The 20,885-nt window shown below is 45.2% G+C and overlaps 1 protein-coding gene across 1 annotated transcript in view; it reads left to right on the top strand.

Annotated features, from left to right (window-relative positions):
- The window catches only part of MED17 (mediator complex subunit 17), a 35,026-nt gene that overhangs the window by 1,327 nt on the left and 12,814 nt on the right, over positions 1 to 20,885 (top strand). The window contains exons 2-8 of the mRNA XM_073662187.1: positions 1,314 to 1,480; positions 3,119 to 3,338; positions 7,250 to 7,386; positions 12,287 to 12,371; positions 12,687 to 12,839; positions 18,737 to 18,867; positions 18,963 to 19,147. Of these exons, the coding sequence (XP_073518288.1) occupies positions 1,314 to 1,480; positions 3,119 to 3,338; positions 7,250 to 7,386; positions 12,287 to 12,371; positions 12,687 to 12,839; positions 18,737 to 18,867; positions 18,963 to 19,147 (1,078 nt within the window). The remainder of the gene's footprint in view (positions 1 to 1,313; positions 1,481 to 3,118; positions 3,339 to 7,249; positions 7,387 to 12,286; positions 12,372 to 12,686; positions 12,840 to 18,736; positions 18,868 to 18,962; positions 19,148 to 20,885) is intronic.

Here is a 20,885-nt window from a genome sequence, read left to right as displayed (position 1 = left end):
GGATTGTTATTACTTTATTGGTTAAAAAATAATAATTTGGGTCTTTTCTGTCACCTTTTTTCAAAACCAGAACTTCATTATTTCTCTACCACTTGCTCCTTGTTTTTCTTGTGAGCTGTTCATTTATTGGTACCAGTTTTGGATTCGTACAACATTTTCCTGACATAATTGCAATTTTGGGGGCAAGTGTAGCTTCTTTTTTATTATTATTATTATTATTATTATTAAAGTTTTTTTCCTTTAAGAATTACGTAATCTTAATACGGCTGTACTTATGGACTTGAAGATAAAAAGAAAAAAATGTTGTGTTTTTTTTTTGTTTTGTTTTTTCACTGGGAAAAGCTTGATTCAAACAAGGTTCCTCGTTGCTGGTCTGTCAATGTTGGGAAGGGGTTAAATCGGTGACTACTCATTTATCTGCAACATCTTCACCACAGAGGAGTGGCCGCCCCACGCCCCCCCCCAATCTCAGGATCATTGGGTGTTTTTTAGGGAATCTGTCACCTGATTCATTCTGCCCACACCGCAGGGATCGATCCCAGCTTCACGTCGGAGCCAGGTGTATTCATCTCTGAAATGCTCCAGTGTTGCAGGCAAAATGTAGTTATCAGATCGAGCTGGGGACCATAGCAGAGACCAGACTGTCCAGTGCTGCCCCCTGCCAGTTTCTGTCAGTACTGTTCCGGGTGGTTGACAGGTGTCTTGCTATGGAAGAGACATGTTAATCACTTACTAGAGCAATGCAGGAAGAAGCCGGTCGCTATATAAATGATATTTTCTCTGAAATTCTGGAGAGTTTCTGAAATAAATATACCTGGGTGCAGTCATGCAGCCCGGCTCTGAGTTATGCTGCCACATTATGGGGAACATGAATGAGGTGACCGATTCCCTTTTGTTATTTCTACAAATGATATAAATCACTGTACAAGTAGCTATAAAAAAGCTTTGTAATAAATCTTCTGCTTTCTCCACTTCTGAGTCACTTCTTCCCCTGCATCCATCAACTGTGGGGAAAAGAAAAACTACTTAAATGTTTCTTGATTATAATAGTACAGACTGCTCGATTACAGCTGTTTATTAAAAAGGTTGTGTCGCCATTGATCTTCATGAGCGTACTGCTCCCCTACCGCCCAGATTCCTGCTTGATCAATAGTTCGGACAAGCGGCAGCGTCGGCCTCTCACACGATTGCAGCGAATTGGTGTCACGTATTTATGAATCTGTCAGAATAGTTCCGTTCTATTCGTGTGTTCTGGATGAAATGGTTAAATATGATTTCTCTTGCACTAATTACGGCCGTCCTTCCTCTGTCAGGTCTGGTCAAATTTCAGCCATCGCTCTGGCCGTGGGACTCTGTACGGAACCATTTACGAGGCTCGCTGACCGAGATGTGCGTATTGTACGACGTGCTGACCGTGGTGAAAGACAAGAGGTACATGCATCTGGATCCCGTATCCCAGGAGTCCCTGACCCCAAAGCAGGTATGGATGTCCCGGGGGCCACTGTGGCAGTCAGTAGGCTCATTCAGGGAACAGAGACCCGATGCGCACATACCCCCAGGAAAAAGCATATGCTAAACGCGTGTCGGGGTCTCTGTTGCCTACTCTCCAGACCACTTTACAGGTTTTATTTATATTTATCTATTATGCATGGTTGTTTTGCACATCAACCACTAGAGGGCATCTAACTCACGTTTGTGTTTATTATACTCCCAGTGAATGCACTTGCACTTTCTATCCATGTTACACTCTCTTTAATATACTGGGTAATTCCTCATTATATATATTCATACTCTTGCACTTTAGTTTTTTTTTCTTGGATTATACCACAGATGTGCTGATTTGGCTCTGCTCTGTGTACCCCTCTTTGGGCTTATTGTGCTCATCAGATGTACTGATTGCTATTTTCTTCTTCATGCATATAGATATTACTATTATGAATCTATTTATGTAAAGGGATATTTGTTGTCCAGTCTCCCTTTATAATTTTATTGGTCTTATTTGTTTTATTCTAATAAAGTTTATATTTCTATATGGGCTGTTTGGCTTCCCATGACTTTGGTTATTCAATATTAATATATTATGCAATAATAATTATATCACTTAATACTGAGCGGAATTTCTGTGGACTTGCTGCTTATTTGTGATGTAATGGAACTGAATGTAACTTGTATTCTTATCAGTAACTGTGAATCAAAACCATATAATGTACTGCTGTCTATAAAGTGTATAAATCATTTGCTCCTGGTATTCAGTCCTTGTACCTCCCCAGCTCCTCCCACACACGGTATGACGGCCCCCTCGGGCACACACCGTCCTCCTTTCGATCCCGTTCCCCCTGTGCTCTGCTGTGGTCTTAGCTGTGTACGCAGAGGCTCCCCACAGCAGACACGATGTAGTGATGTCATCACCTCTGCTATGTGCACCAAGGCTCCGCATAGCAGACGCGATGTAGTGATGTCACAGTGTCTGCTGTGTGCACTGAGGCTCTGCACAGCAGACGCGATGTAGTGATGTCATCATGTCTGCTGTGTGCACCGAGGCAATGCACAGCAGACGCGATGTAGTGATGTCATTGAAAAACGGGGTCCCGACCGTTTGGCATAACAGGACACTTTTACTCCCTATAGAGCTGCCAGAAAAAGCAGTGCAGTGCTCAGCAGTCCCTCAAAAAAACGAATGGAGCGGCTTTCAAGCATTTGCACTGCAGGGGTTAAAAGTGCTCCATTGTGGCGATCAGTGCGGGACCCAGTGGTCGAACCTGCACCAATCAGTAAGATACTTTCTGACCAATCCTCTGGACAGATGATCTCCTCACTGGACAGCCCCTTTAACATTAGATCGGCTCTCCCACCGATCAGCTGTTTCCTGCTCCTGCGGCAGCCGGATGTGGATGAAGCCGAGTAACGCTGCTCCTATCATTGAGTGATGGCTGGTCTCGGGTGCTGCAGTCACTCCAGTAGGAGATGACATGCATCGGAGGTTCTTGGGCACAGTGTACAGAGCTGTTCCACTCCAGCTCAACACTGTTACCGCACCACCAGCGGCCTGATGCTGATGATCCATCCTGAGGATATAGTATATAACAGTAATAATCCAGTGACTGTCTTCTCTTTTCAGAGTCAGCCAGGTTTACTGTTGGTTTCTAAGCGGAAATCCCTCCTGGGCGCTGCCCAGATCTTACTGAGAGGGGGTGAGCGTCTGTCGAAGTCTGTGGCGGAGAACCAGGAGAACAAGAGGCAGCGCGACTTTAACTCTGAGTTACTGAGGTTACGCCAGCACTGGAAACTGAGGAAGCTGGGGGACAAGATCCTAGGGGACCTGAGCTACAGAAGTGCAGGTAGGAAGCCTCATTCTGCATCCTCCTATACGGAGGAGCCATATTCATTCTCACATTGCTTGTCCAGAAATGGTTGAAAATCATTGTCCAGTTAGGCTGCGTGCCCACTATGCGTTTTTCAAGCATTTTTGCCGCGGAATTTCTGCAGCGAAGACGCTTAAAAAACGCTTGGTACTATGTGCCCCATAGTCCCCAGTGATAGTCCGCTGACGTCACGGCAGGTCCTTCACACCACCGCGACCCATACAACAGACCAGACGGAGCGGAGAAAATACCGGGGGGGGGGGCCATCGGAAGGTAAGTATAATCTTTATTTTTTACCATTCTTATTCTTTTTTTTTTTTTTAACTATTACTTGGTCACACTATATATGCCGGTTGCATGGATTTATATGGTGTGACCAAGTTGTCAAGCACTTTTCCAAGTGATGCTAAAATCGATTGGAAAAGAGCTTGATAAGCCGCATGCAGAAATGCAAGTGAAGAACGCTTCACATCCACTTGTCCCTGGCAGGAAAACGCATGTACAATCCACATGCGTTTTTCCTGCCAGGGAGAAGTGGAAAAAATATGCAGCATTTCTGCATCGTGGGCACATAGCCTTAATAGAACATGAGAGATGTCTGTGATTGGGACAAGTACGACCAAATCCCATCAGTTCTTACAACTGATTGACCCAAGGAGCAAAAGCAGCGCAGCCACGTGTTTAGGTGCAGAGATGATTGGAAAAGGGGGGATAGGACTGCGTGCAGCGCCATTTGTCCTGCCAAAGCTATACAGACCTTTCAGAACCCGCCTGCCTCTGTTACAGGGTCAGATTGGTGCTGCCCATGAAGCTAATATAAAGGTGTCCACTTACATGGGGTCCACTGAACTCCTCCGTATACCATAATTCTCTGCCCAAACAAATCGCTATGTGATTTTAGTAGGGCTAGGGAAGGGTCAGATGTGCCAGTGACTTCTCCCCCAAGGAAAAAAAAATGATAGGGCAGAGAAATTTAACATGTCCAGTCCTTCTCTCCTCCCTCAACAGTGTCTGCTGGGTGAGAGTTAGGAGGCCTCCATGTAATTACATGGTCTGCAGGTTCTGATCACTTTACTCCATTGCGTATGGGGGTCTTATCAAGAAGAGCGTCTGTGTAAATCACATACGTAGATGCAAGATCTCTGCTTGCTGTCATTCAAAGCTCTCAAAGCAGGGCTGTGGAGTCGGAGTAGGTGCTCATTTTGGTGGAGTCGGTATAAAATGGACCGACTCCGACTCCTAAAATATACACTGCTCAAAAAAATAAAGGGAACACTCAAATAACACATCCTAGATCTGAATGAATGAAATATTCTCATTGAATACTTTGTTCTGTACAAAGTTGAATGTGCTGACAACAAAATCACACAAAAATCATTAATGGAAATCAAATTTATTAACCAATGGAGGCCTGGATTTGGAGTCACCCCCAAAATTAAAGTGGAAAAACACACTACAGGCTGATCCAACTTTGATGTAATGTCCTTAAAACAAGTCAAAATGAGGCTCAGTATTGTGTGTGGCCTCCACGTGCCTGTATGACCTCCCTACAACGCCTGGGCATGCTCCTGATGAGGTTGTGGATGGTCTCCTGTGGGATCTCCTCCCAGACCTGGACTAAAGCATCCGCCAACTCCTGGACAGTCTGTGGTGCAACGTGACGTTGGTGGATGGAGCGAGACATGATGTCCCAGATGTGCTCAATCGGATTCAGGTCTGGGGAACGGGCGGGCCAGTCCATAGCTTCAATGCCTTCATCTTGCAGGAACTGCTGACACACTCCAGCCACATGAGGTCTGGCATTGTCCTGCATTAGGAGGAACCCAGGGCCAACCGCACCAGCATATGGTCTCACAAGGGGTCTGAGGATCTCATCTCGGTACCTAATGGCAGTCAGGCTACCTCTGGCGAGCACATGGAGGGCTGTGCAGCCCTCCAAAGAAATGCCACCCCACACCATTAGGTGTCTTGATAATTGCCAATAATTTCCATCTATTGTCCATTCCATTTGCACAACAGCATGTGAAATTGATTGTCAATCAGTGTTGCTTCCGAAGTGGACAGTTTGATTTCACAGAAGTTTGATTTACTTGGAGTTATATTCTGTTTAAGTGTTCCCTTTATTTTTTTGAGCAGTGTATAATAAATTGGGTACAGTAGTTTAATGCAGAATGTGCTGAATATTTTTTCATAGGAATTTGGGAAAGTTATGAAATGTCCTATAAATGGCTGTTCTATTCCTGATCTAAGGCTACATTCACACACAGCGTTTTTGCTGCGTTTTTTGAGGATACGTTTTTCAGCTGCAAAAGCAGATCAGCTTTTTAAAAAACCGCATCACCTGAAAGGTTTTTGAGCTCATAGATAATGTTTTCAATAGCAAAAGCAGATTAGAAAAACACCGCACAAACTGACATGCTCATTCTTTGTGAGGATCCGTTTTTGAGCCCAAAAACGGATCCTCACAAAACAATGTGTCTGAATGTCATATCTTGAAACCACTTGACTTTGCTGGGATGCCCAGAGACACTGTATTTTACTGCAAAAAACGGATCCGCAAAAACGCTGTGTGTGAATCATGGTTGTAGCCAGCGAGGGGCAGGGGGGGCAGCTGCCCCCCCCCCTAGAAGCAAGGGCACGCACATATCAAAACTCACTTGTATGCTGCAGTGCTCCCGTCCTGCACCGGCTGGAGACTTCAGGGGGCAATCTTCTGCCGTCTTCACCAGAGAGAGGAGGGGGAGGGGTGCCTGCCCTGCACATGATCTGATTCCTGGGCCCCGAGCTGGAGAAAGTGAAAGTACTACTGCTCATCTCTGTCACAGGAAGGGAACTACTGCTAATATTGTAGGTGATTATTATGTGCTCTCTGTACAAAGTGTGAACTATATGTGTGATATGTGCAATGTACTATTTGCTGTCTGTAGCTGTCATCTGTCTATCACACTCTATCTATCCCTCCATGTATTCATCTATCTATCCATCCCTCTATCTATTCATCTATCCTTTCATTTATCCCTCTGTCTATCCATCCGATCTATCTATCCATCCTATCTATCTATCCATCCTTTCATCTATCCCTCCAGCTATCCATCCATATGGCTATCTATCATCTATCTATCCATATATTTATCCATCCATCCCTCTATCTATCTATCTATCTATCTATCTATCTATCTATCTATCTATCTATCTATCCCTCTATTTACCTATCCCTCTATTTACCTATCCATCCCTCTATTTACCTATCCATCCCTCTATTTACCTATCCATCCCTCTATTTACCTATCCATCCCTCTATTTACCTATCCATCCCTCTATTTACCTATCCATCCCTCTATTAATCTATCTATTCCTCTATCTATCTATTTAAATATAAGCAATATATGTGGGAGTTGGTGTAAGGGAAATTGAGGAGTCGCAGGTTTGGCTTACCGACTCCACAGCCCTGTCTCAAAGCACAACTGATTGATGCCGAGTATATTCTGGGAGCTGCCATAGCTCCGTATTAGACCATGCACTGTCACACATTCAGTATGTGTGAGCCAAAACCAGGAGTGGGTGATAAATACAGAATTGGTGACTTGTTTCTATTATACTTTTCCTCACCTGGTTTTGGCTTATACTGAGGTAAAATACTGATCAAATACTAATAGTGTGAACCAGGCCTAACAGCAGGAATAACATTTGTGCGCAGCACTTCTTTATAGTGATTGCGTGTGACTTTATGTGATCACTCTATGATTGGGGGGGAGTGAGGCCTCTTTTCATCCATAACCACATGGCATCACTGTATAATATAGAGATGCCCCTGTACCCACCGGTCGTCAGGTAGAAGCGGGTCTCTGATCGTGTTCTGACGTCTTCCCTTTTTTCCATTGTTATAGGGTCGCTCTTTCCTCACCAGGGAACATTTGAAGTAACAAAGAACACTGATATTGACTTGGATAAGAAAATCCCTGAAGATTACTGCCCTTTAGATGTACAGATTCCCAGCGATCTGGAGGGATCTGCTTATCTGAAGGTCTGACGTTTATATTTTTATCATAGTAGAACTTAATAGGAGCCGGTCAGAACAGGATATGTAGGAGGGTTGGAAATTATTCAGTATAAATTGTATCTCATTTTTCATGTAAATCCCTGGTGTTTTTATGTATAGGAGTCCAGTGGGCGGTGCTACTAATGGTTAACAGTTCTCTACGTGCACTGTCATAGAGGGAAGACTGTCAATCACTAGTGGGACCACCCACTGGACTCGCAGTAGTGGGACCGCCCACTGGATTCTTACACACAAAATACCAGGGATTTCAATGAATAAAGTAAAAGTTATGCTGAAAATTATCTCACAGAAATGTACATCAGTCTGATCAGCTCCTCCTGCTCTATCATCCTGCCTGCAGATAGGAGACTATTTCCAATAGGACAGATCCCTTTAAGAATATTCAGAGCCTGAAAAGTGACTGCAGTTCACCCCAATGTCTTAACAACCCTCCCCACTTTCATGTCAGGCACATGGTGGTCCAGGAAGCTAAGGGATTACCCATTACTGGCCTCCCCCACTGTCTTTTGAGTGCCACAGCCGGGGACCCTGTGGAGAAGACAGAGGCCGTTTCTAACCCCTTCTGCCTTCTTTGTCTCAGGCTACAGATGAACTCAGTGCACCATGCAGTGAATAGAAGCAGCGGCAGTGCTGAAGCTTCTGTAGGACCTGGTGGTCAGATGATTGCCGGGGATCTGCCGACACATCAGATCTGAGTGGTCCTAGTACACCCAGATCAGCTCTGCCAGTGATTTGGGGCACAGCAGAAAGCGGTTTTTCTTTTCCTAGCTTCCATGGATGCCCCAGATACTGCAAAAAACTGAGCGCTTAAAAACACATCAACACACATCTTACAGAAAAATAACAGGTGTTGGGTAGTCACACAGTCGTTCAGACCAGAAGAAATCAATTTATCAATCTCTTTAAGTGTATAGTATAAAAGTCAAAGCAACCCCAAATTCTCTTTTCTCTTTTTCTATACTTGCATGTAAAAAAAAAAAAAAAAAAATGTGTGAATGTATATATATGCTCGCTCTTGGCATTCTCTTGATGCGCTTCAAGAGGTAGTCACCGGAAATGGTCTTCCAACAATCTTGAAGGAGTTCCCAGAGATGCTTGGCACTTGTTGGCCCTTTTGCCTTCACTCTGCGGTCCAGCTCACCCCAAACCATCTAGATTGGGTTCAAGTCTGGTGACTGTGGAGGCCAGGTCATCTGGCGTAGCACCCCATCACTCTCCTTCTTGGTCAAATAGCCCTTACACAGCCTGGAGGTGTGTTTGGGGTCATTGTCCTATTGAAAAATAAATGATGGTCCAACTAAATGCAAACCGGATGGAATAGCATGCCGCTGCAAGATGCTGTGGTAGCCATGTTGGTTCAGTATGCCTTCAATTTTGAATAAATCCCCAACAGTGTCACCAGAAAAGCACCCCCACACCATCACACCTCCTCCTCCATGCTTCACGGTTAGAACCAGGCATGTAGAGTCCATCCGTTCACCTTTTCTGTGTCGCACAAAGACACGGTGGTTGGAACCAAAGATCTCAAATTTGGACTCCTCAGACCAAAGCACAGATTTCCACTGGTCTAATGTCCATTCCTTGTGTTCTTTAGTCCAAACAAGTCTCTTCTGCTTGTTGCCTGTCTTTAGCAGTGGTTTCCTAGCAGCTATTTTACCATGAAGGCCTGCTGCACAAAGTCTCCTCTTAACAGTTGTTGTAGAGATGTGTCTGCTGCTAGAACTCTGTGTGGCATTGACCTGGTCTGTAATCTGAGCTGCTGTTAACCTGCGATTTCTGAGGCTGGTGACTCGGATAAACTTATCCTCAGAAGCAGAGGTGACTCTTGGTCTTCCTTTCCTGAGGAGGTCCTCATGTGAGCCAGTTTCTTTGTAGCGCTTGATGGTTTTTGTAACTGCACTTGGAGACACTTTCAAAGTTTGCCCAATTTTTCGGACTGACTGACTTTCATTTCTTAAAGTAATGATGGCCACTCGTTTTTCTTTACTTAGCTGCTTTTTTCTTGCCATAATACAAATTCTAACAGTCTATTCAGTAGGACTATCAGCTGTGTATCCACCTGACTTCTGCACAACACAACTGATGGTCCCAACCCCATTTATAAGGCAAGAAATCCCACTTATTAAACCTGACAGGGCACACCTGTGAAGTGAAAACCATTTCCGGTGACTGCCTCTTGAAGCTCATCAAGAGAATGCCAAGAGTGTGCAAAGCAGTCATCAAAGCAAAAGGTGGCTACTTTGAAGAACCTAGAATAAAAGACATATTTTCAGTAGTTTCACACTTTTTTGTTAAGTATATAATTCCACATGTGTTAATTCATAGTTCTGATGCCTTCAGTGTGAATGTACAATTTTCAAAGTCATGAAAATACAGAAAAATCTTTAAATGAGAAGGTGTGTCCAAACTTTTGGTCTGTACTATATATATGTGTGTGTGTGCGCACACACACACACACACACACACACACACACACACACACACACACACACACACACATATATTTTACACACATACACATATATACACATACACACGTCCAAAAGTAGGTGGACAGAAAGTGTAATAAGATTATGAAGGGGGAGATTTATCAAACAAAATCCAGTAATTTTAGATAACATTATGTGGAGTGATGAAGCTTCTTTCACATTATCCGGCCATATTAACAGACATAATTGTATTTACTGGTATAATGAGAACATGCATTTAACATTAGAGCAACAACTACATGAGCCTGGTGTCAATGTTTGGGGTGGTATTTCAAGTTTTGGTGTTTTAGGACCAATATTTTTTGATGGAACAGTCACAGGAGATAAGTATCTCCAAATTCTAATGAATCAAGTTGTTCCCCAGTTACAGCAACAGCCTAATTCCAACAAGATGGGGCCCCTCCACATTATTCAAGAGTGGTCCGCGAGTATCTTGATGAAACATTTCCTAATAAATGGATTGGCCGAAGAGGCCCACTTGATTGGCCGGCACGTTCACCAGACTTGACCCCAATGGATTTTTTTCTTTTAGGGAGTACTCAAGGACAAAGTTTATAGTCGAAAACCAAAAAGTGTCAGTGATTTGAAAAATTACATAAGAGATTCATTTCAAGAAATTAATACCCAAAGAGACTTGTGCAAAAAAGTTTGTCAAAGCGCAAGAGGCCGACTTCAAAGCTGTGCAAATTATAATGGAAAACAGTTTGAGCACCTGCGTTGATAAAATTTAAGGGCTTTTGTATTATTGTTCAGAATAAAATGTAATTGTCAATGTTATGCTTGTGTTAGTAAGGTTAGTAAATATATTGTATATAAATCAAAATAAATGAAATAAATGTTATTATTTTCTGTCCACCTACCTTTGGACCTATATATAGTATATATACTACACACACATCTATATCGTATTTTTCAGACTATAAGACGCACCGGACCATAAGACGCACTTAGGTTTTAGAGGAGGAAAATAGAAAAAAATTGAAGCAAAAAATGTGGTCACGATGCACTGTTAAGTGGGAGGGGGGTCTGCTGCTGACACTGGTATAGGGGTAATGTCCCCCAATTCTGATAACCCCCATCCTGGTATATATGCCCCCCCCCCCTTCCTATTATACGTGGCCACCATCCCCATCCTGGTATGCATGACATCCCTCATCCTTATCCTGTTATGCATGGTACCCCTCATCCGTATTCTGGTATGCATTGTCCCCCTATCCTTATCCTGGTATGCATGGTCGCCCTAATACCCATCACGCTGCACTCCTACTCACCTTTCTTCTCTCTCCTCCAGCGCTGCATCCTGCCATGGGCATGGGGAACAGTGAATATTCATTTTTCTTTAGCAGCGGGAACAGTGTAGGCTGCAGCAGGCAAGAAATCCCCACCGAACTGTTTATTCCCCGAAATCCCCGCCTATATGCTTAGTTACCATGTCCTCCCCCTCCCCATTCCCCCCGCACATCACAGGGCCCTGTGACGTGCACTGTGCGCCCTAACTTCCCGGGCATGCGCAAAGTGCCGCTCCTATAGAGCACGTTTTTCTTCGTCCCGGCCCCGTCTGCCTGTGCACTGCGCGCAGGGTTCTATTGCGCAGGTGCCGGGGAGTCAGGGAGCGCAGTGCATGTCACACTACTCTGGGCCCTCTACTATGGGCCATACAGGTATGTATAGATTTACTTTTCTATAACCTGTATGCCCATAGTAGAGGGCTGATATCGCCCAGGGGGTGACAGATTCCTTTTAAGGGTCTACATCACTATATTGCCTTGGACTCTGCCACCTGATCTTTGGCTCAGTGGGGTTCACATATAAGGAGGCCAAAGGCGCCAGTGGAGACACTGTCACAGATCTAGTAAAAAAAAAAAAAAAAAATCACACTGCACTTTGTTACTGTGTCCAGTACGATGTCTGATCCCATGAGTGAGATCTGACAGACCCTATTATAGTCAGCGAAGTTTATCTGGCTGCGCTAGTGCATATCCTGTCTGCAAACAACAATCTTTAATGTTCTTAGTAAAGAGAGGAACGATGACATTAAAGGGTTATTCCCAGGATTGTCCCTTATCCATAGAATAGGGGATACGTTGCTGGGGGTCTGATTGCTGGAGCCCCCAACAGTCCTGAGAATGGAGCTCTGGAAGATGAGTTGTAGTTCCATCGACAGTGAATGGAGCGAGGCCGAGCGCGAGGATCTGAGCTCCAGGGCGCCACTCTGTATCGTCAGGCAGAGGAGCAGCGTCCTGGACAAGAAGACCTTCTCTGCTATATATTTATTTTTCCACTTTTTTTGTTCTTCATTTCCCCCCTGTGCTATGACATGAGCTTTATCTTATAACCCATTGATTAACCAGAGAAATGCATTTGTTGGGCTGCAGGTTTCCATCCAGAAGCAGTCGTCGGATATCGGGGACCTCGGCACAGTGAATCTGTTCAGAAGGACCTTGCCCAAAGCCAAGCCCGGTAAGATTTGTCGTACGGCTTTTGCTCTATAGTTGAGTCACTGACCGCAAGTGGAGGTCCTGATAATGAAAAATATAATCTATTAGACACAGAACTTTTCTTATACAGGAATCGGGTGTTTGTAAAGCTGAGAGAATGACGTCCCAGGGGGGAGGGCAGCGCTCATTCATTACTACCAGTAGCCGAAGCTTCCATTTCTGTGCCTCATATTTATTATGTGTTACTTGTGCCAGGACAGCCATTCTGTGGTGCCATCTGCTGAGGATCCATCCAGCAAACCCAATATTTAATTGCCCCCGTGCTTCCTGATTGCAGGGACCCCGCATTGGCAGACGAGGCTGGAAGCCGCACAGAACGTCCTGCTCTGCAAAGAAATATTTGCGCAGTTGTCTCGAGAAGCCGTCCAGATCAAATCCCAAATCCCTCACATCGTCGTCAAGAACCAGATCATCTCCCAGCCTTTTCCTGGTAAGAAATACGCACCCTGCGGCAGTCCGGCTGTTGCCAGACTACAACTCCCAGCATGGCAGGAGAGCCATCCTGTAACCTGCAGTGCCAAAGGTCGCTGACCCCTTTTTTTTGTGGTGTACATCAGTGTGTACCTACAAATATTGTGTATTATTGCCCCCTGGGGAGTAGAAGGCACCTATACAATCGAGCAGCATTTATCCCCAGCATGGAGAACCTCAGGGGCAAGACAACTATAATGCCCCCCTAACCCGTGAGCAGTTATCACTCCTGGAGTCCCTTCCCCCACTCCCCTTTATCCCCGCCCTCGTGTCAGAAAATACAGATGTAATGATAATTTGGTCTTTGCCTAATATACACTGCTCAAAAAAAATAAAGGGAACACTGAAATAACACATCCTAGATCTGAATGAATGAAATATTCTCATTGAATACTTTGTTCTGTACAAAGTTGAATGTGCTGACAACAAAATCACACAAACATCATCAATGGAAATCAAATTTATTAACCAATGGAGGCCTGGATTTGGAGTCACCCCCAAAATTAAAGTGGAAAAACACACTACAGGCTGATCCAACTTTGATGTAATGTCCTTAAAACAAGTCAAAATGAGGCTCAGTATTGTGTGTGGCCTCCACGTGCCTGTATGACCTCCCTACAACGCCTGGGCATGCTCCTGATGAGGTTGCGGATGGTCTCCTGTGGGATCTCCTCCCAGACCTGGACTAAAGCATCCTCCAACTCCTGGACAGTCTGTGGTGCAACGTGACGTTGGTGGATGGAGCGAGACATGATGTCCCAGATGTGCTCAATCGGATTCAGGTCTGGGGAACGGGCGGGCCAGTCCATAGCTTCAATGCCTTCATCTTGCAGGAACTGCTGGCACACTCCAACCACATGAGGTCTGGCATTGTCCTGCATTAGAAGGAACCCAGGGCCAACCGCACCAGCATATGGTCTCACAAGGGGTCTGAGGATCTCATCTCGGTACCTAATGGCAGTCAGGCTAACTCTGGAGAGCCCATGGAGGGCAGTGCGGCCCTCCAAAGAAATGCCACCCCACACCATTACTGACCCACTGCCAAACCGGTCATGCTGAAGGATGTTGCAGGCAGCAGATCGCTCTCCACGGCGTCTCCAGACTCTGTCACGTCTGTCAGTGTGAACCTGCTTTCATCTGTGAAGAGCACAGGGCGCCAGTGGCGACTTTGCCAATCCTGGTGTTCTGTGGCAAATGCCAAGCGTCCTGCACGGTGTTGGGCTGTGAGCACAACCCCCATCTGTGGACGTCGGGCCCTCATACCACCCTCATGGAGTCGGTTTCTAACCGTTTGAGCAGACACATGCACATTTGTGGCCTGCTGGAGGTCATTTTGCCGGGCTCTGGCAGTGCTCCTCCTGTTCCTCCTTGCACAAAGGTGGAGGTAGCGGTCCTGCTGCTGGGTTGTTGCCCTCCTGCGGCCCCCTCCACGTCTCCTAGTGTACTGGCCTGTCTCCTGGTAGCGCCTCCAGCCTCTGGACCCTACGCTGACAGACACAGCAAACCTTCTTGCCACAGCTCGCATTGATGTGCCATCCTGGATGAGCTGCACTACCTGAGCAACTTCTGTGGGTTGTAGAGGCCGTCTCATGCTACCACGAGTGTGAAAGCACAACCGACCAAAACATCAGCCAGAAAGCATTGGTACTGAGATGTGGTCTGTGGTCCCCAGCTGCAGAACTGCTCCTTTATTGAGTGTGTCTTGATAATTGCCAATAATTTCCATCTATTGTCTTCCGTTTGCACAACAGCATGTGAAATTGATTGTCAATCAGTGTTGCTTCCTAAGTGGACAGTTTGATTTCACAGAAGTTTGATTTACTTGGAGTTAGATTCTGTTTAAGTGTTCCCTTTATTTTTTTGAGCAGTGTATATCAAATTATAATTGCATCGGTAACTATTTCTTATAGATCATTTTATTTATTTTTAAAATTTTGATTTTTAGCAAAAATCAGAAAAAAATAAAGTTTTATATATTTTTACTTCTTACCATTGTGTGGGTTTTTGTTAACTATTTTATTACTTTAGCATTAGTTAAACTATTTTTTTTTTTTTTACGTACCTTTTCTATTATTAAAATGTACTATTTTAATAATTTGTATACAGGGAACACTTATTTACTTCTGGATCACCCATAGACAAAAACCATCCTGGCACTCCACATTCTGCTTTATGTTCTAAAACATCACTGCATGGTAGATCCGCTGTACACGATCGTGTGGGAGCGAGGAGCCGGCTGTAAGGCTGTGTGCCCACTATGCGTTTTTCAAGCGTTTTTGCTGCGGAATTTCTGCAGTGTAAACGCTTGGTAATCCGTGCCCCATGGTCTCCAATGAAAATCTGCATGTTCTGTGCCCATGCTGCGGAATTTTCCGCAGTGGATTTTCCTTGCTTAAAAATCTACAGCATGTCCATTATTTGTGCGTTTCTGCATGTGGATTTGAGGTCACAATGCATTTGAAAAACGTAAGTCAAATCCGCATGTAAAAACGCTGCAAAAACGCGTGTAAAATCTGCAAGTGTTTTTACTGCCAAAAACATGCAGAAACACTGCGGAAATTTTCTGCTTCAATTCTGCATCGTGGGCACATAGCCTAAGACACTGTCAGAGTCCGCATAGAAAAGGCAGAGACGGTTTATCACCATGTCTGCTTTCTCTATGGCTGTGATCACTGGGTTTTGAGAGGCAGCAGGAGCTGCTGGAACCTAGGAGATGCAGACACCTCTTCTGTGCACCCACGTAGCTGCATTTACTCAATAAAATAAAAAAACATATATATTATTAAAAGGTCTTTAAAAAGGACTTTTCACAAACTTTTTCATGTGCTCTAGACACACAATGTAATAGTGGCTGCAGAGATGGAATCATATATATATATTTTAAATTTTGCCTATTAGAAATCAATATCTGCGCCAAGATGGTGGCGCAGTGGGGTCAGGAGTCAAAATCTTGTACTCCCTTAAAATTTGTCACATCATTAGTCCATGGCTGCAGGACCGGAGCCCTGTGAACCTCTTACGGCGTGCCGGCAGGTCTGGTTCAATGTCCTTGCGGTGCAGCATGACGCACGCAAGGTGGCATGCTGGGTCTACTAATCAGAAGAGGGGTCGGGGATTCCAGCAGGTAGGAGAGGGTTAACAGGGCTCTGGTGTAAATGGTTCTCCACTCTAGTGATCATCTCCTCTATGGAGAAATAATAACTTGCTGATTGCTGGGACCTGCACCACTCTTGAGAAAGGGGTTCTGCTTTGTCCCCTTTGGATAAGCGTTGATCCTGTGCACACTCATTCATCGTCTTATGGGACTGGATGTGGGGCAGGAACTAAGTATTCTATAATGCGCTTTAGCTGTAGAAAAAAAAAAATAGACCCGGACCACAGATCCAAATATTATTCAATGACCGACTGCGGCAACATGAAGTTCGTCACTGGAAACCTAACCCATTTGGCATAGCCCTGTGCGGCAACCACCACAACACCTCACCAGCAGAGGGAGCACTTTTTTCTATAGTTATGATATTGCATAGTCTGTCCTACCATTTTTTTGGTGTTGTCTCTGTGTAGCGGCCATTGTTTCCGTGACTGTGGGGTGCTGTAACCCATAGCTATGGGGGTTTTGCCTTGTAGCATGGTTGCTGTAAAGACTCCTGGCTCGCTCCCCTGATGGCATAGTGTCATGGCGGCGGTGATCGCTTGGTGCCTGTGATGTGTGGCGGCCATTGTTGCTGTTTTTGGCTTTGCCATGCAGCATTGATGCTGTGGGGCACCTGGGACGCTCCTCCTGCTGATATGGTGTCGTGTCAGCTTTGGTCGCCGCACTGCTGCTTGTGTCCCCCAGCTATCTTTGCACTTCCTCTACCGGCAGAGGATGTCAGTTCACCGCTGCAGCCGATCAGTGGCTGCTAATGAAATTTAACCCCTTGATGTTCCGATCATGGCTGCCGATTTGGCTGCAGGGACACACAGGCAGAGGAACAGCTGGGGTCCAATAGGTGAGGATTTGGTGTTTTTTTGTTGTTTTTTTAAAGGCTCACCTTGGCCCATTTTAAATACCCTGATTTGTTTTGGAGAAGCCTTTTATATGTACTCCAAAAAGGTGAACTAATGCCTCAAAAAACAAGACTAATGTTGTTGCATTGATTGTCAAGCTGTTATTTATTAGTACACCCCCACCCCTTTATTTGGCTGTAACCCTTCCCTTGCATCATGGCTTGTGTCCTGACGTCAGCGGTGTGGCAGTGCCGGGGTTAAGTGCGCAGCTGCACGACATCTAATGTTCCTCTGCCCTTTTGTTCCCGTTTTTCGCTGTTATAAATGACTTTCTTTGTGCTCTTGGGTGGAAAATCCGACATATAAAAGGTGACACAGCGGAGGCCTCGGTGACGGCGCCGGTAAAACGCCGCGTGTTTGTGCCGCTCCGCAGTCATTAAACGCAGTGATAAAGCGTCTCCGGGAGCGCGATACAATGTCCTTAAAATATCCACTTTTCCATGTTATACAAGCTGGTCTTTGGTGTAGCTGCGGCGCCCCCCGCAGGCTGCTCTTTGTGTCCATGGATAGAACTGTAATATTTTCTGCAGCCGGGAACATTCAGGCTCCTCGGCATAAAGAGGCTCAGCCGGGGGGCCGCACGCTGTGCCGTTTCCTTGGTTGCCTTTGTGTTGCTCACATCCATCGTGGGCTGAGCTCGGGCCGTTCTCTCCGCTGCACACAGCCTCTGTGTGTACGGGGCTTTGTATGGGGTTACTTGTATGTATTAGTCCCACCCCACCAGATCCACGTCAAAGACCCTGAGATGGCCGACATTGATATAAAAGGGAATTGCCTCCAGTATGGGCACTAGGGAACCACCCTTCTTTTTTTTTTTCTGCAGAAGAGCTGCATACTTTTTTGTCTGACCAAAGTCTCCCTACTCAAGCAAGCAGTCTCCCCAAAAATCACCATCCATGGCCTCTCATCCTAATCCTGCTCTGCACTGTCGAGAAGGCAAGAACCCCAAAAACTGCTGGGTGTTCCTTTTCTATTGGTTTGCCTTGTGTCCTTAGTCATTAACCCCTTCAAGCACTATGAAGTAAATACCAGTGATGGAGCGAGCTCCGGAGTCAAGACGACTTCACGCAGGGGAGATTCCTGATGTATTACACAGCCAGCGCCTGCCTATGACAGCAGCAATTGGAGCTGTTTAAGCTCTTAAAGGGGTTGTCCAGCCTTAGGCTACAAGTATGCAGTCACATTGCGTACACTGCCAAGAGTGATGGTCATGTGACCACAAGTATGTGATTTGCATGCATGCAGTCACATGCTGACTAGACTTGCGCAGCCTCACTCAATGCAAGTGTATATAGAGAGAGACTGGACACGTCTAGTCGGAATGTGGCTTGATGTGATATGCATACCTACCGCCACATTCCCACTAGACGTGTCCGGCCTCTCTCTTTATACACTATCATTAAGTGAGGCCTCGCACGTCTAGTCAGCATGCGACTGCATGTATGCAAATCACATACTTGTGGTCACATACCGACCACTCCCGGCACTGGAGAGTCCTCACAACGTGCAAGAGACCTTCTGTGACTGCTGGGAAAATGGTGGGAAGAGTGTGAGCCACTAAGTGGTAACATGGCTGATGCTGCGCTAACAAGGCGGACACCGGTGAAGAACAGCCGGGACTACACACAGGGTTTGTTTGTAGTCTGTCACCATGGAGACACATTAATCTGCGAAGGAGCTGTAGATACTCCACCATAGTCTTTATTCAAAAGCTCCCATGTGTAAATTTGCTCCGTTTTTATTTTCAATACACAGGAATTTATTTTTTTTAATATATTATTTTTTATTTCTTTTGTATCCCCTCAGGCCTCCAGCTTTCAATCTCCTTCTGTCACTCCACGAATGACAAGAAGTCTCAAAAGTCATCTTCCGATAAGGTAAACGCAGAAGATCACCTGTACGTCCTGGAGCACAACCTGCACCAGCTCATGAGAGAGGTGAGACATTAGGAGGGATGGAGGGGACCCTTGGGTTACTACTCTTGGCACAACCTTCAAGGCTGACTTCTCCTATTTCCCCTTTATCTTCTCAGTTCCACAAGCAGACATTAAGTAACATCGTCATGCCCCATCCAGCCAGCGCTCCGTTCGGTCACAAGCGGATGCGACTTGCAGGACCTCAGGCGTTTGATAAGAATGATATTAATGCCATGCAGCAGAGCGAAGGCCTCCTGGAGAAGATCATCAAACAGGCCAAGCACATATTCCTGAGAAGCAGGTGAGGTCTTACATGGAAGATCAGCGGGTTTCCTACCATGATCGCAATGTACCATTAACCCCTCAACGACAAGAGGCAGATTTTCATCATAGGTCGTGAAGGACCGTATTAAGCAGGCTCAGGAGCTGATCCTGCGGCAGACGTCATCTGCCTGTAACTGCAGCGACCAGTGCACGCCCAGATCGCTGCAGTTTAACTATTTAAAGGAGTTGTCCACTACTCAGACAACCCCTTCTCTATACCTAGGTTTCTCCCGAGTAAAGTAATACCTCTACTCCCCGCTGGTTCTGGTACCATTCCATCACTGTCGGCACTGGCTCTCCTAGGGAATGCGTGACATTATGTCACATAATCCTAGCAGCCAATCAGTGCTGGATTCACTTTCCTCTCCTTGGGATTAATCAAGACATCAGGAGGAAGTGAGACATCAGCTGCAGCTCTGACTTCCCCTGTTTGTCAATTATATTCGTAGGAGAGAATAATAAAGCCATCGCTGATTGGCTGCAGGGATTGCCTAACATAATGTCACACAATCCCCGGAGAGCGAGTGAGTAGAAGTGTTATTATTTTACTGGGGGGAAAAATAGGAATTCAGAAGGAGTTGTCCAAATAGCAGATTCGCCCTTTTAAATGTCACGATCAATCGTTAACAGCGTCATTTAAATGACCTCATTACGCTACACAATCACAGGGGGGACTGAGGAAACCTTCTGAAGGCCACTGTAACTGCCAGGTTAGTCTTCCTCTCAATGTCCACCACAGGCTGAGCTCTGTGGGAGAAGCTAAAGTAAATAAACGTATTGGGTATCGTCATGTCCAAAAAATCCAACCTATCAAAATATAAAATTGTAAAATTTATTTAAATAATTAATTAAAAGCCAAAAAGGGAAAAAAAATCAAAACTTCACAATTGCCATTTTCTAGTTTGCAATAAAAAAAAAATACAATTAAAAGCAATCACAGTGTCATATCCACCCCAATATGATTGTCACGCCGGCAACTTGCACAGACGCTAAGCTCCAACCTACTCGCTGCGCTCACCGCTCTGCTCTCCCCAGTTGCGGGTTGACTCTCTGAGCTGCCTCTTGTAACATTTCCAACATTGCTGCCTCTACCTGTACTTCGTACCTGTGTCTCTGACCCGCTGGTCAGCTGCTGCTGTCCCGGAACTGCCCTGAAGTGGCACCTGGTGTCTACCTGCTGTCCAGTACTATCATCCCCATCAGAGGCTCTAGTGAAGACCCAGTAGTCACTTAGTTATGTCACTCCAGGTGCCAGGCCTTTTCTTTTTTTGCAGTTTAAAAAAAAAAAAAAAATGATTGTCGTAAATACAAACCCCTCAAAAAAAACAAAGACAGATTTTTTTATTTTTTTTTTCAGTTTCACCGCACTTCGAAAAAAAAAATTTTCTTATTTTTCAGCACATTGTACAATAAAATATATGCTGTCATTCGAAACTACAACTCATTCCACAAAAAATCAAGTCTTTGTACGAATAAGTCGACATAAAAATTATAACGTTTATTTGGCGCCTGGGGAGGAAAAAACTAAAAATTTCTGGGTCCTTAAGAGGTTTAAAGGCAGATTCCCGGATGTTAAAGTGATGACCTATTTTTAGGATGTGCAGTTCATTTATAATTAGTGGGGTTTCCTCCTGGAGGTGATCACTTGGGACAACTGGTTTCCCTTCCAGGGACAAAAAAAAAAATGAATGTTGCAGTTGCGTACCATCTCCAGC

This window comes from Phyllobates terribilis, unplaced genomic scaffold (genome assembly GCF_046119375.1).
Source record: "Phyllobates terribilis strain yellow unplaced genomic scaffold, ASM4611937v1 Scaffold_2__4_contigs__length_985480577, whole genome shotgun sequence".
Taxonomy (NCBI): Eukaryota; Metazoa; Chordata; class Amphibia; order Anura; family Dendrobatidae; genus Phyllobates; species Phyllobates terribilis.
Note: the sequence above shows the minus strand (reverse complement) of the source record. Positions and strands in the feature narration are given on the sequence as shown.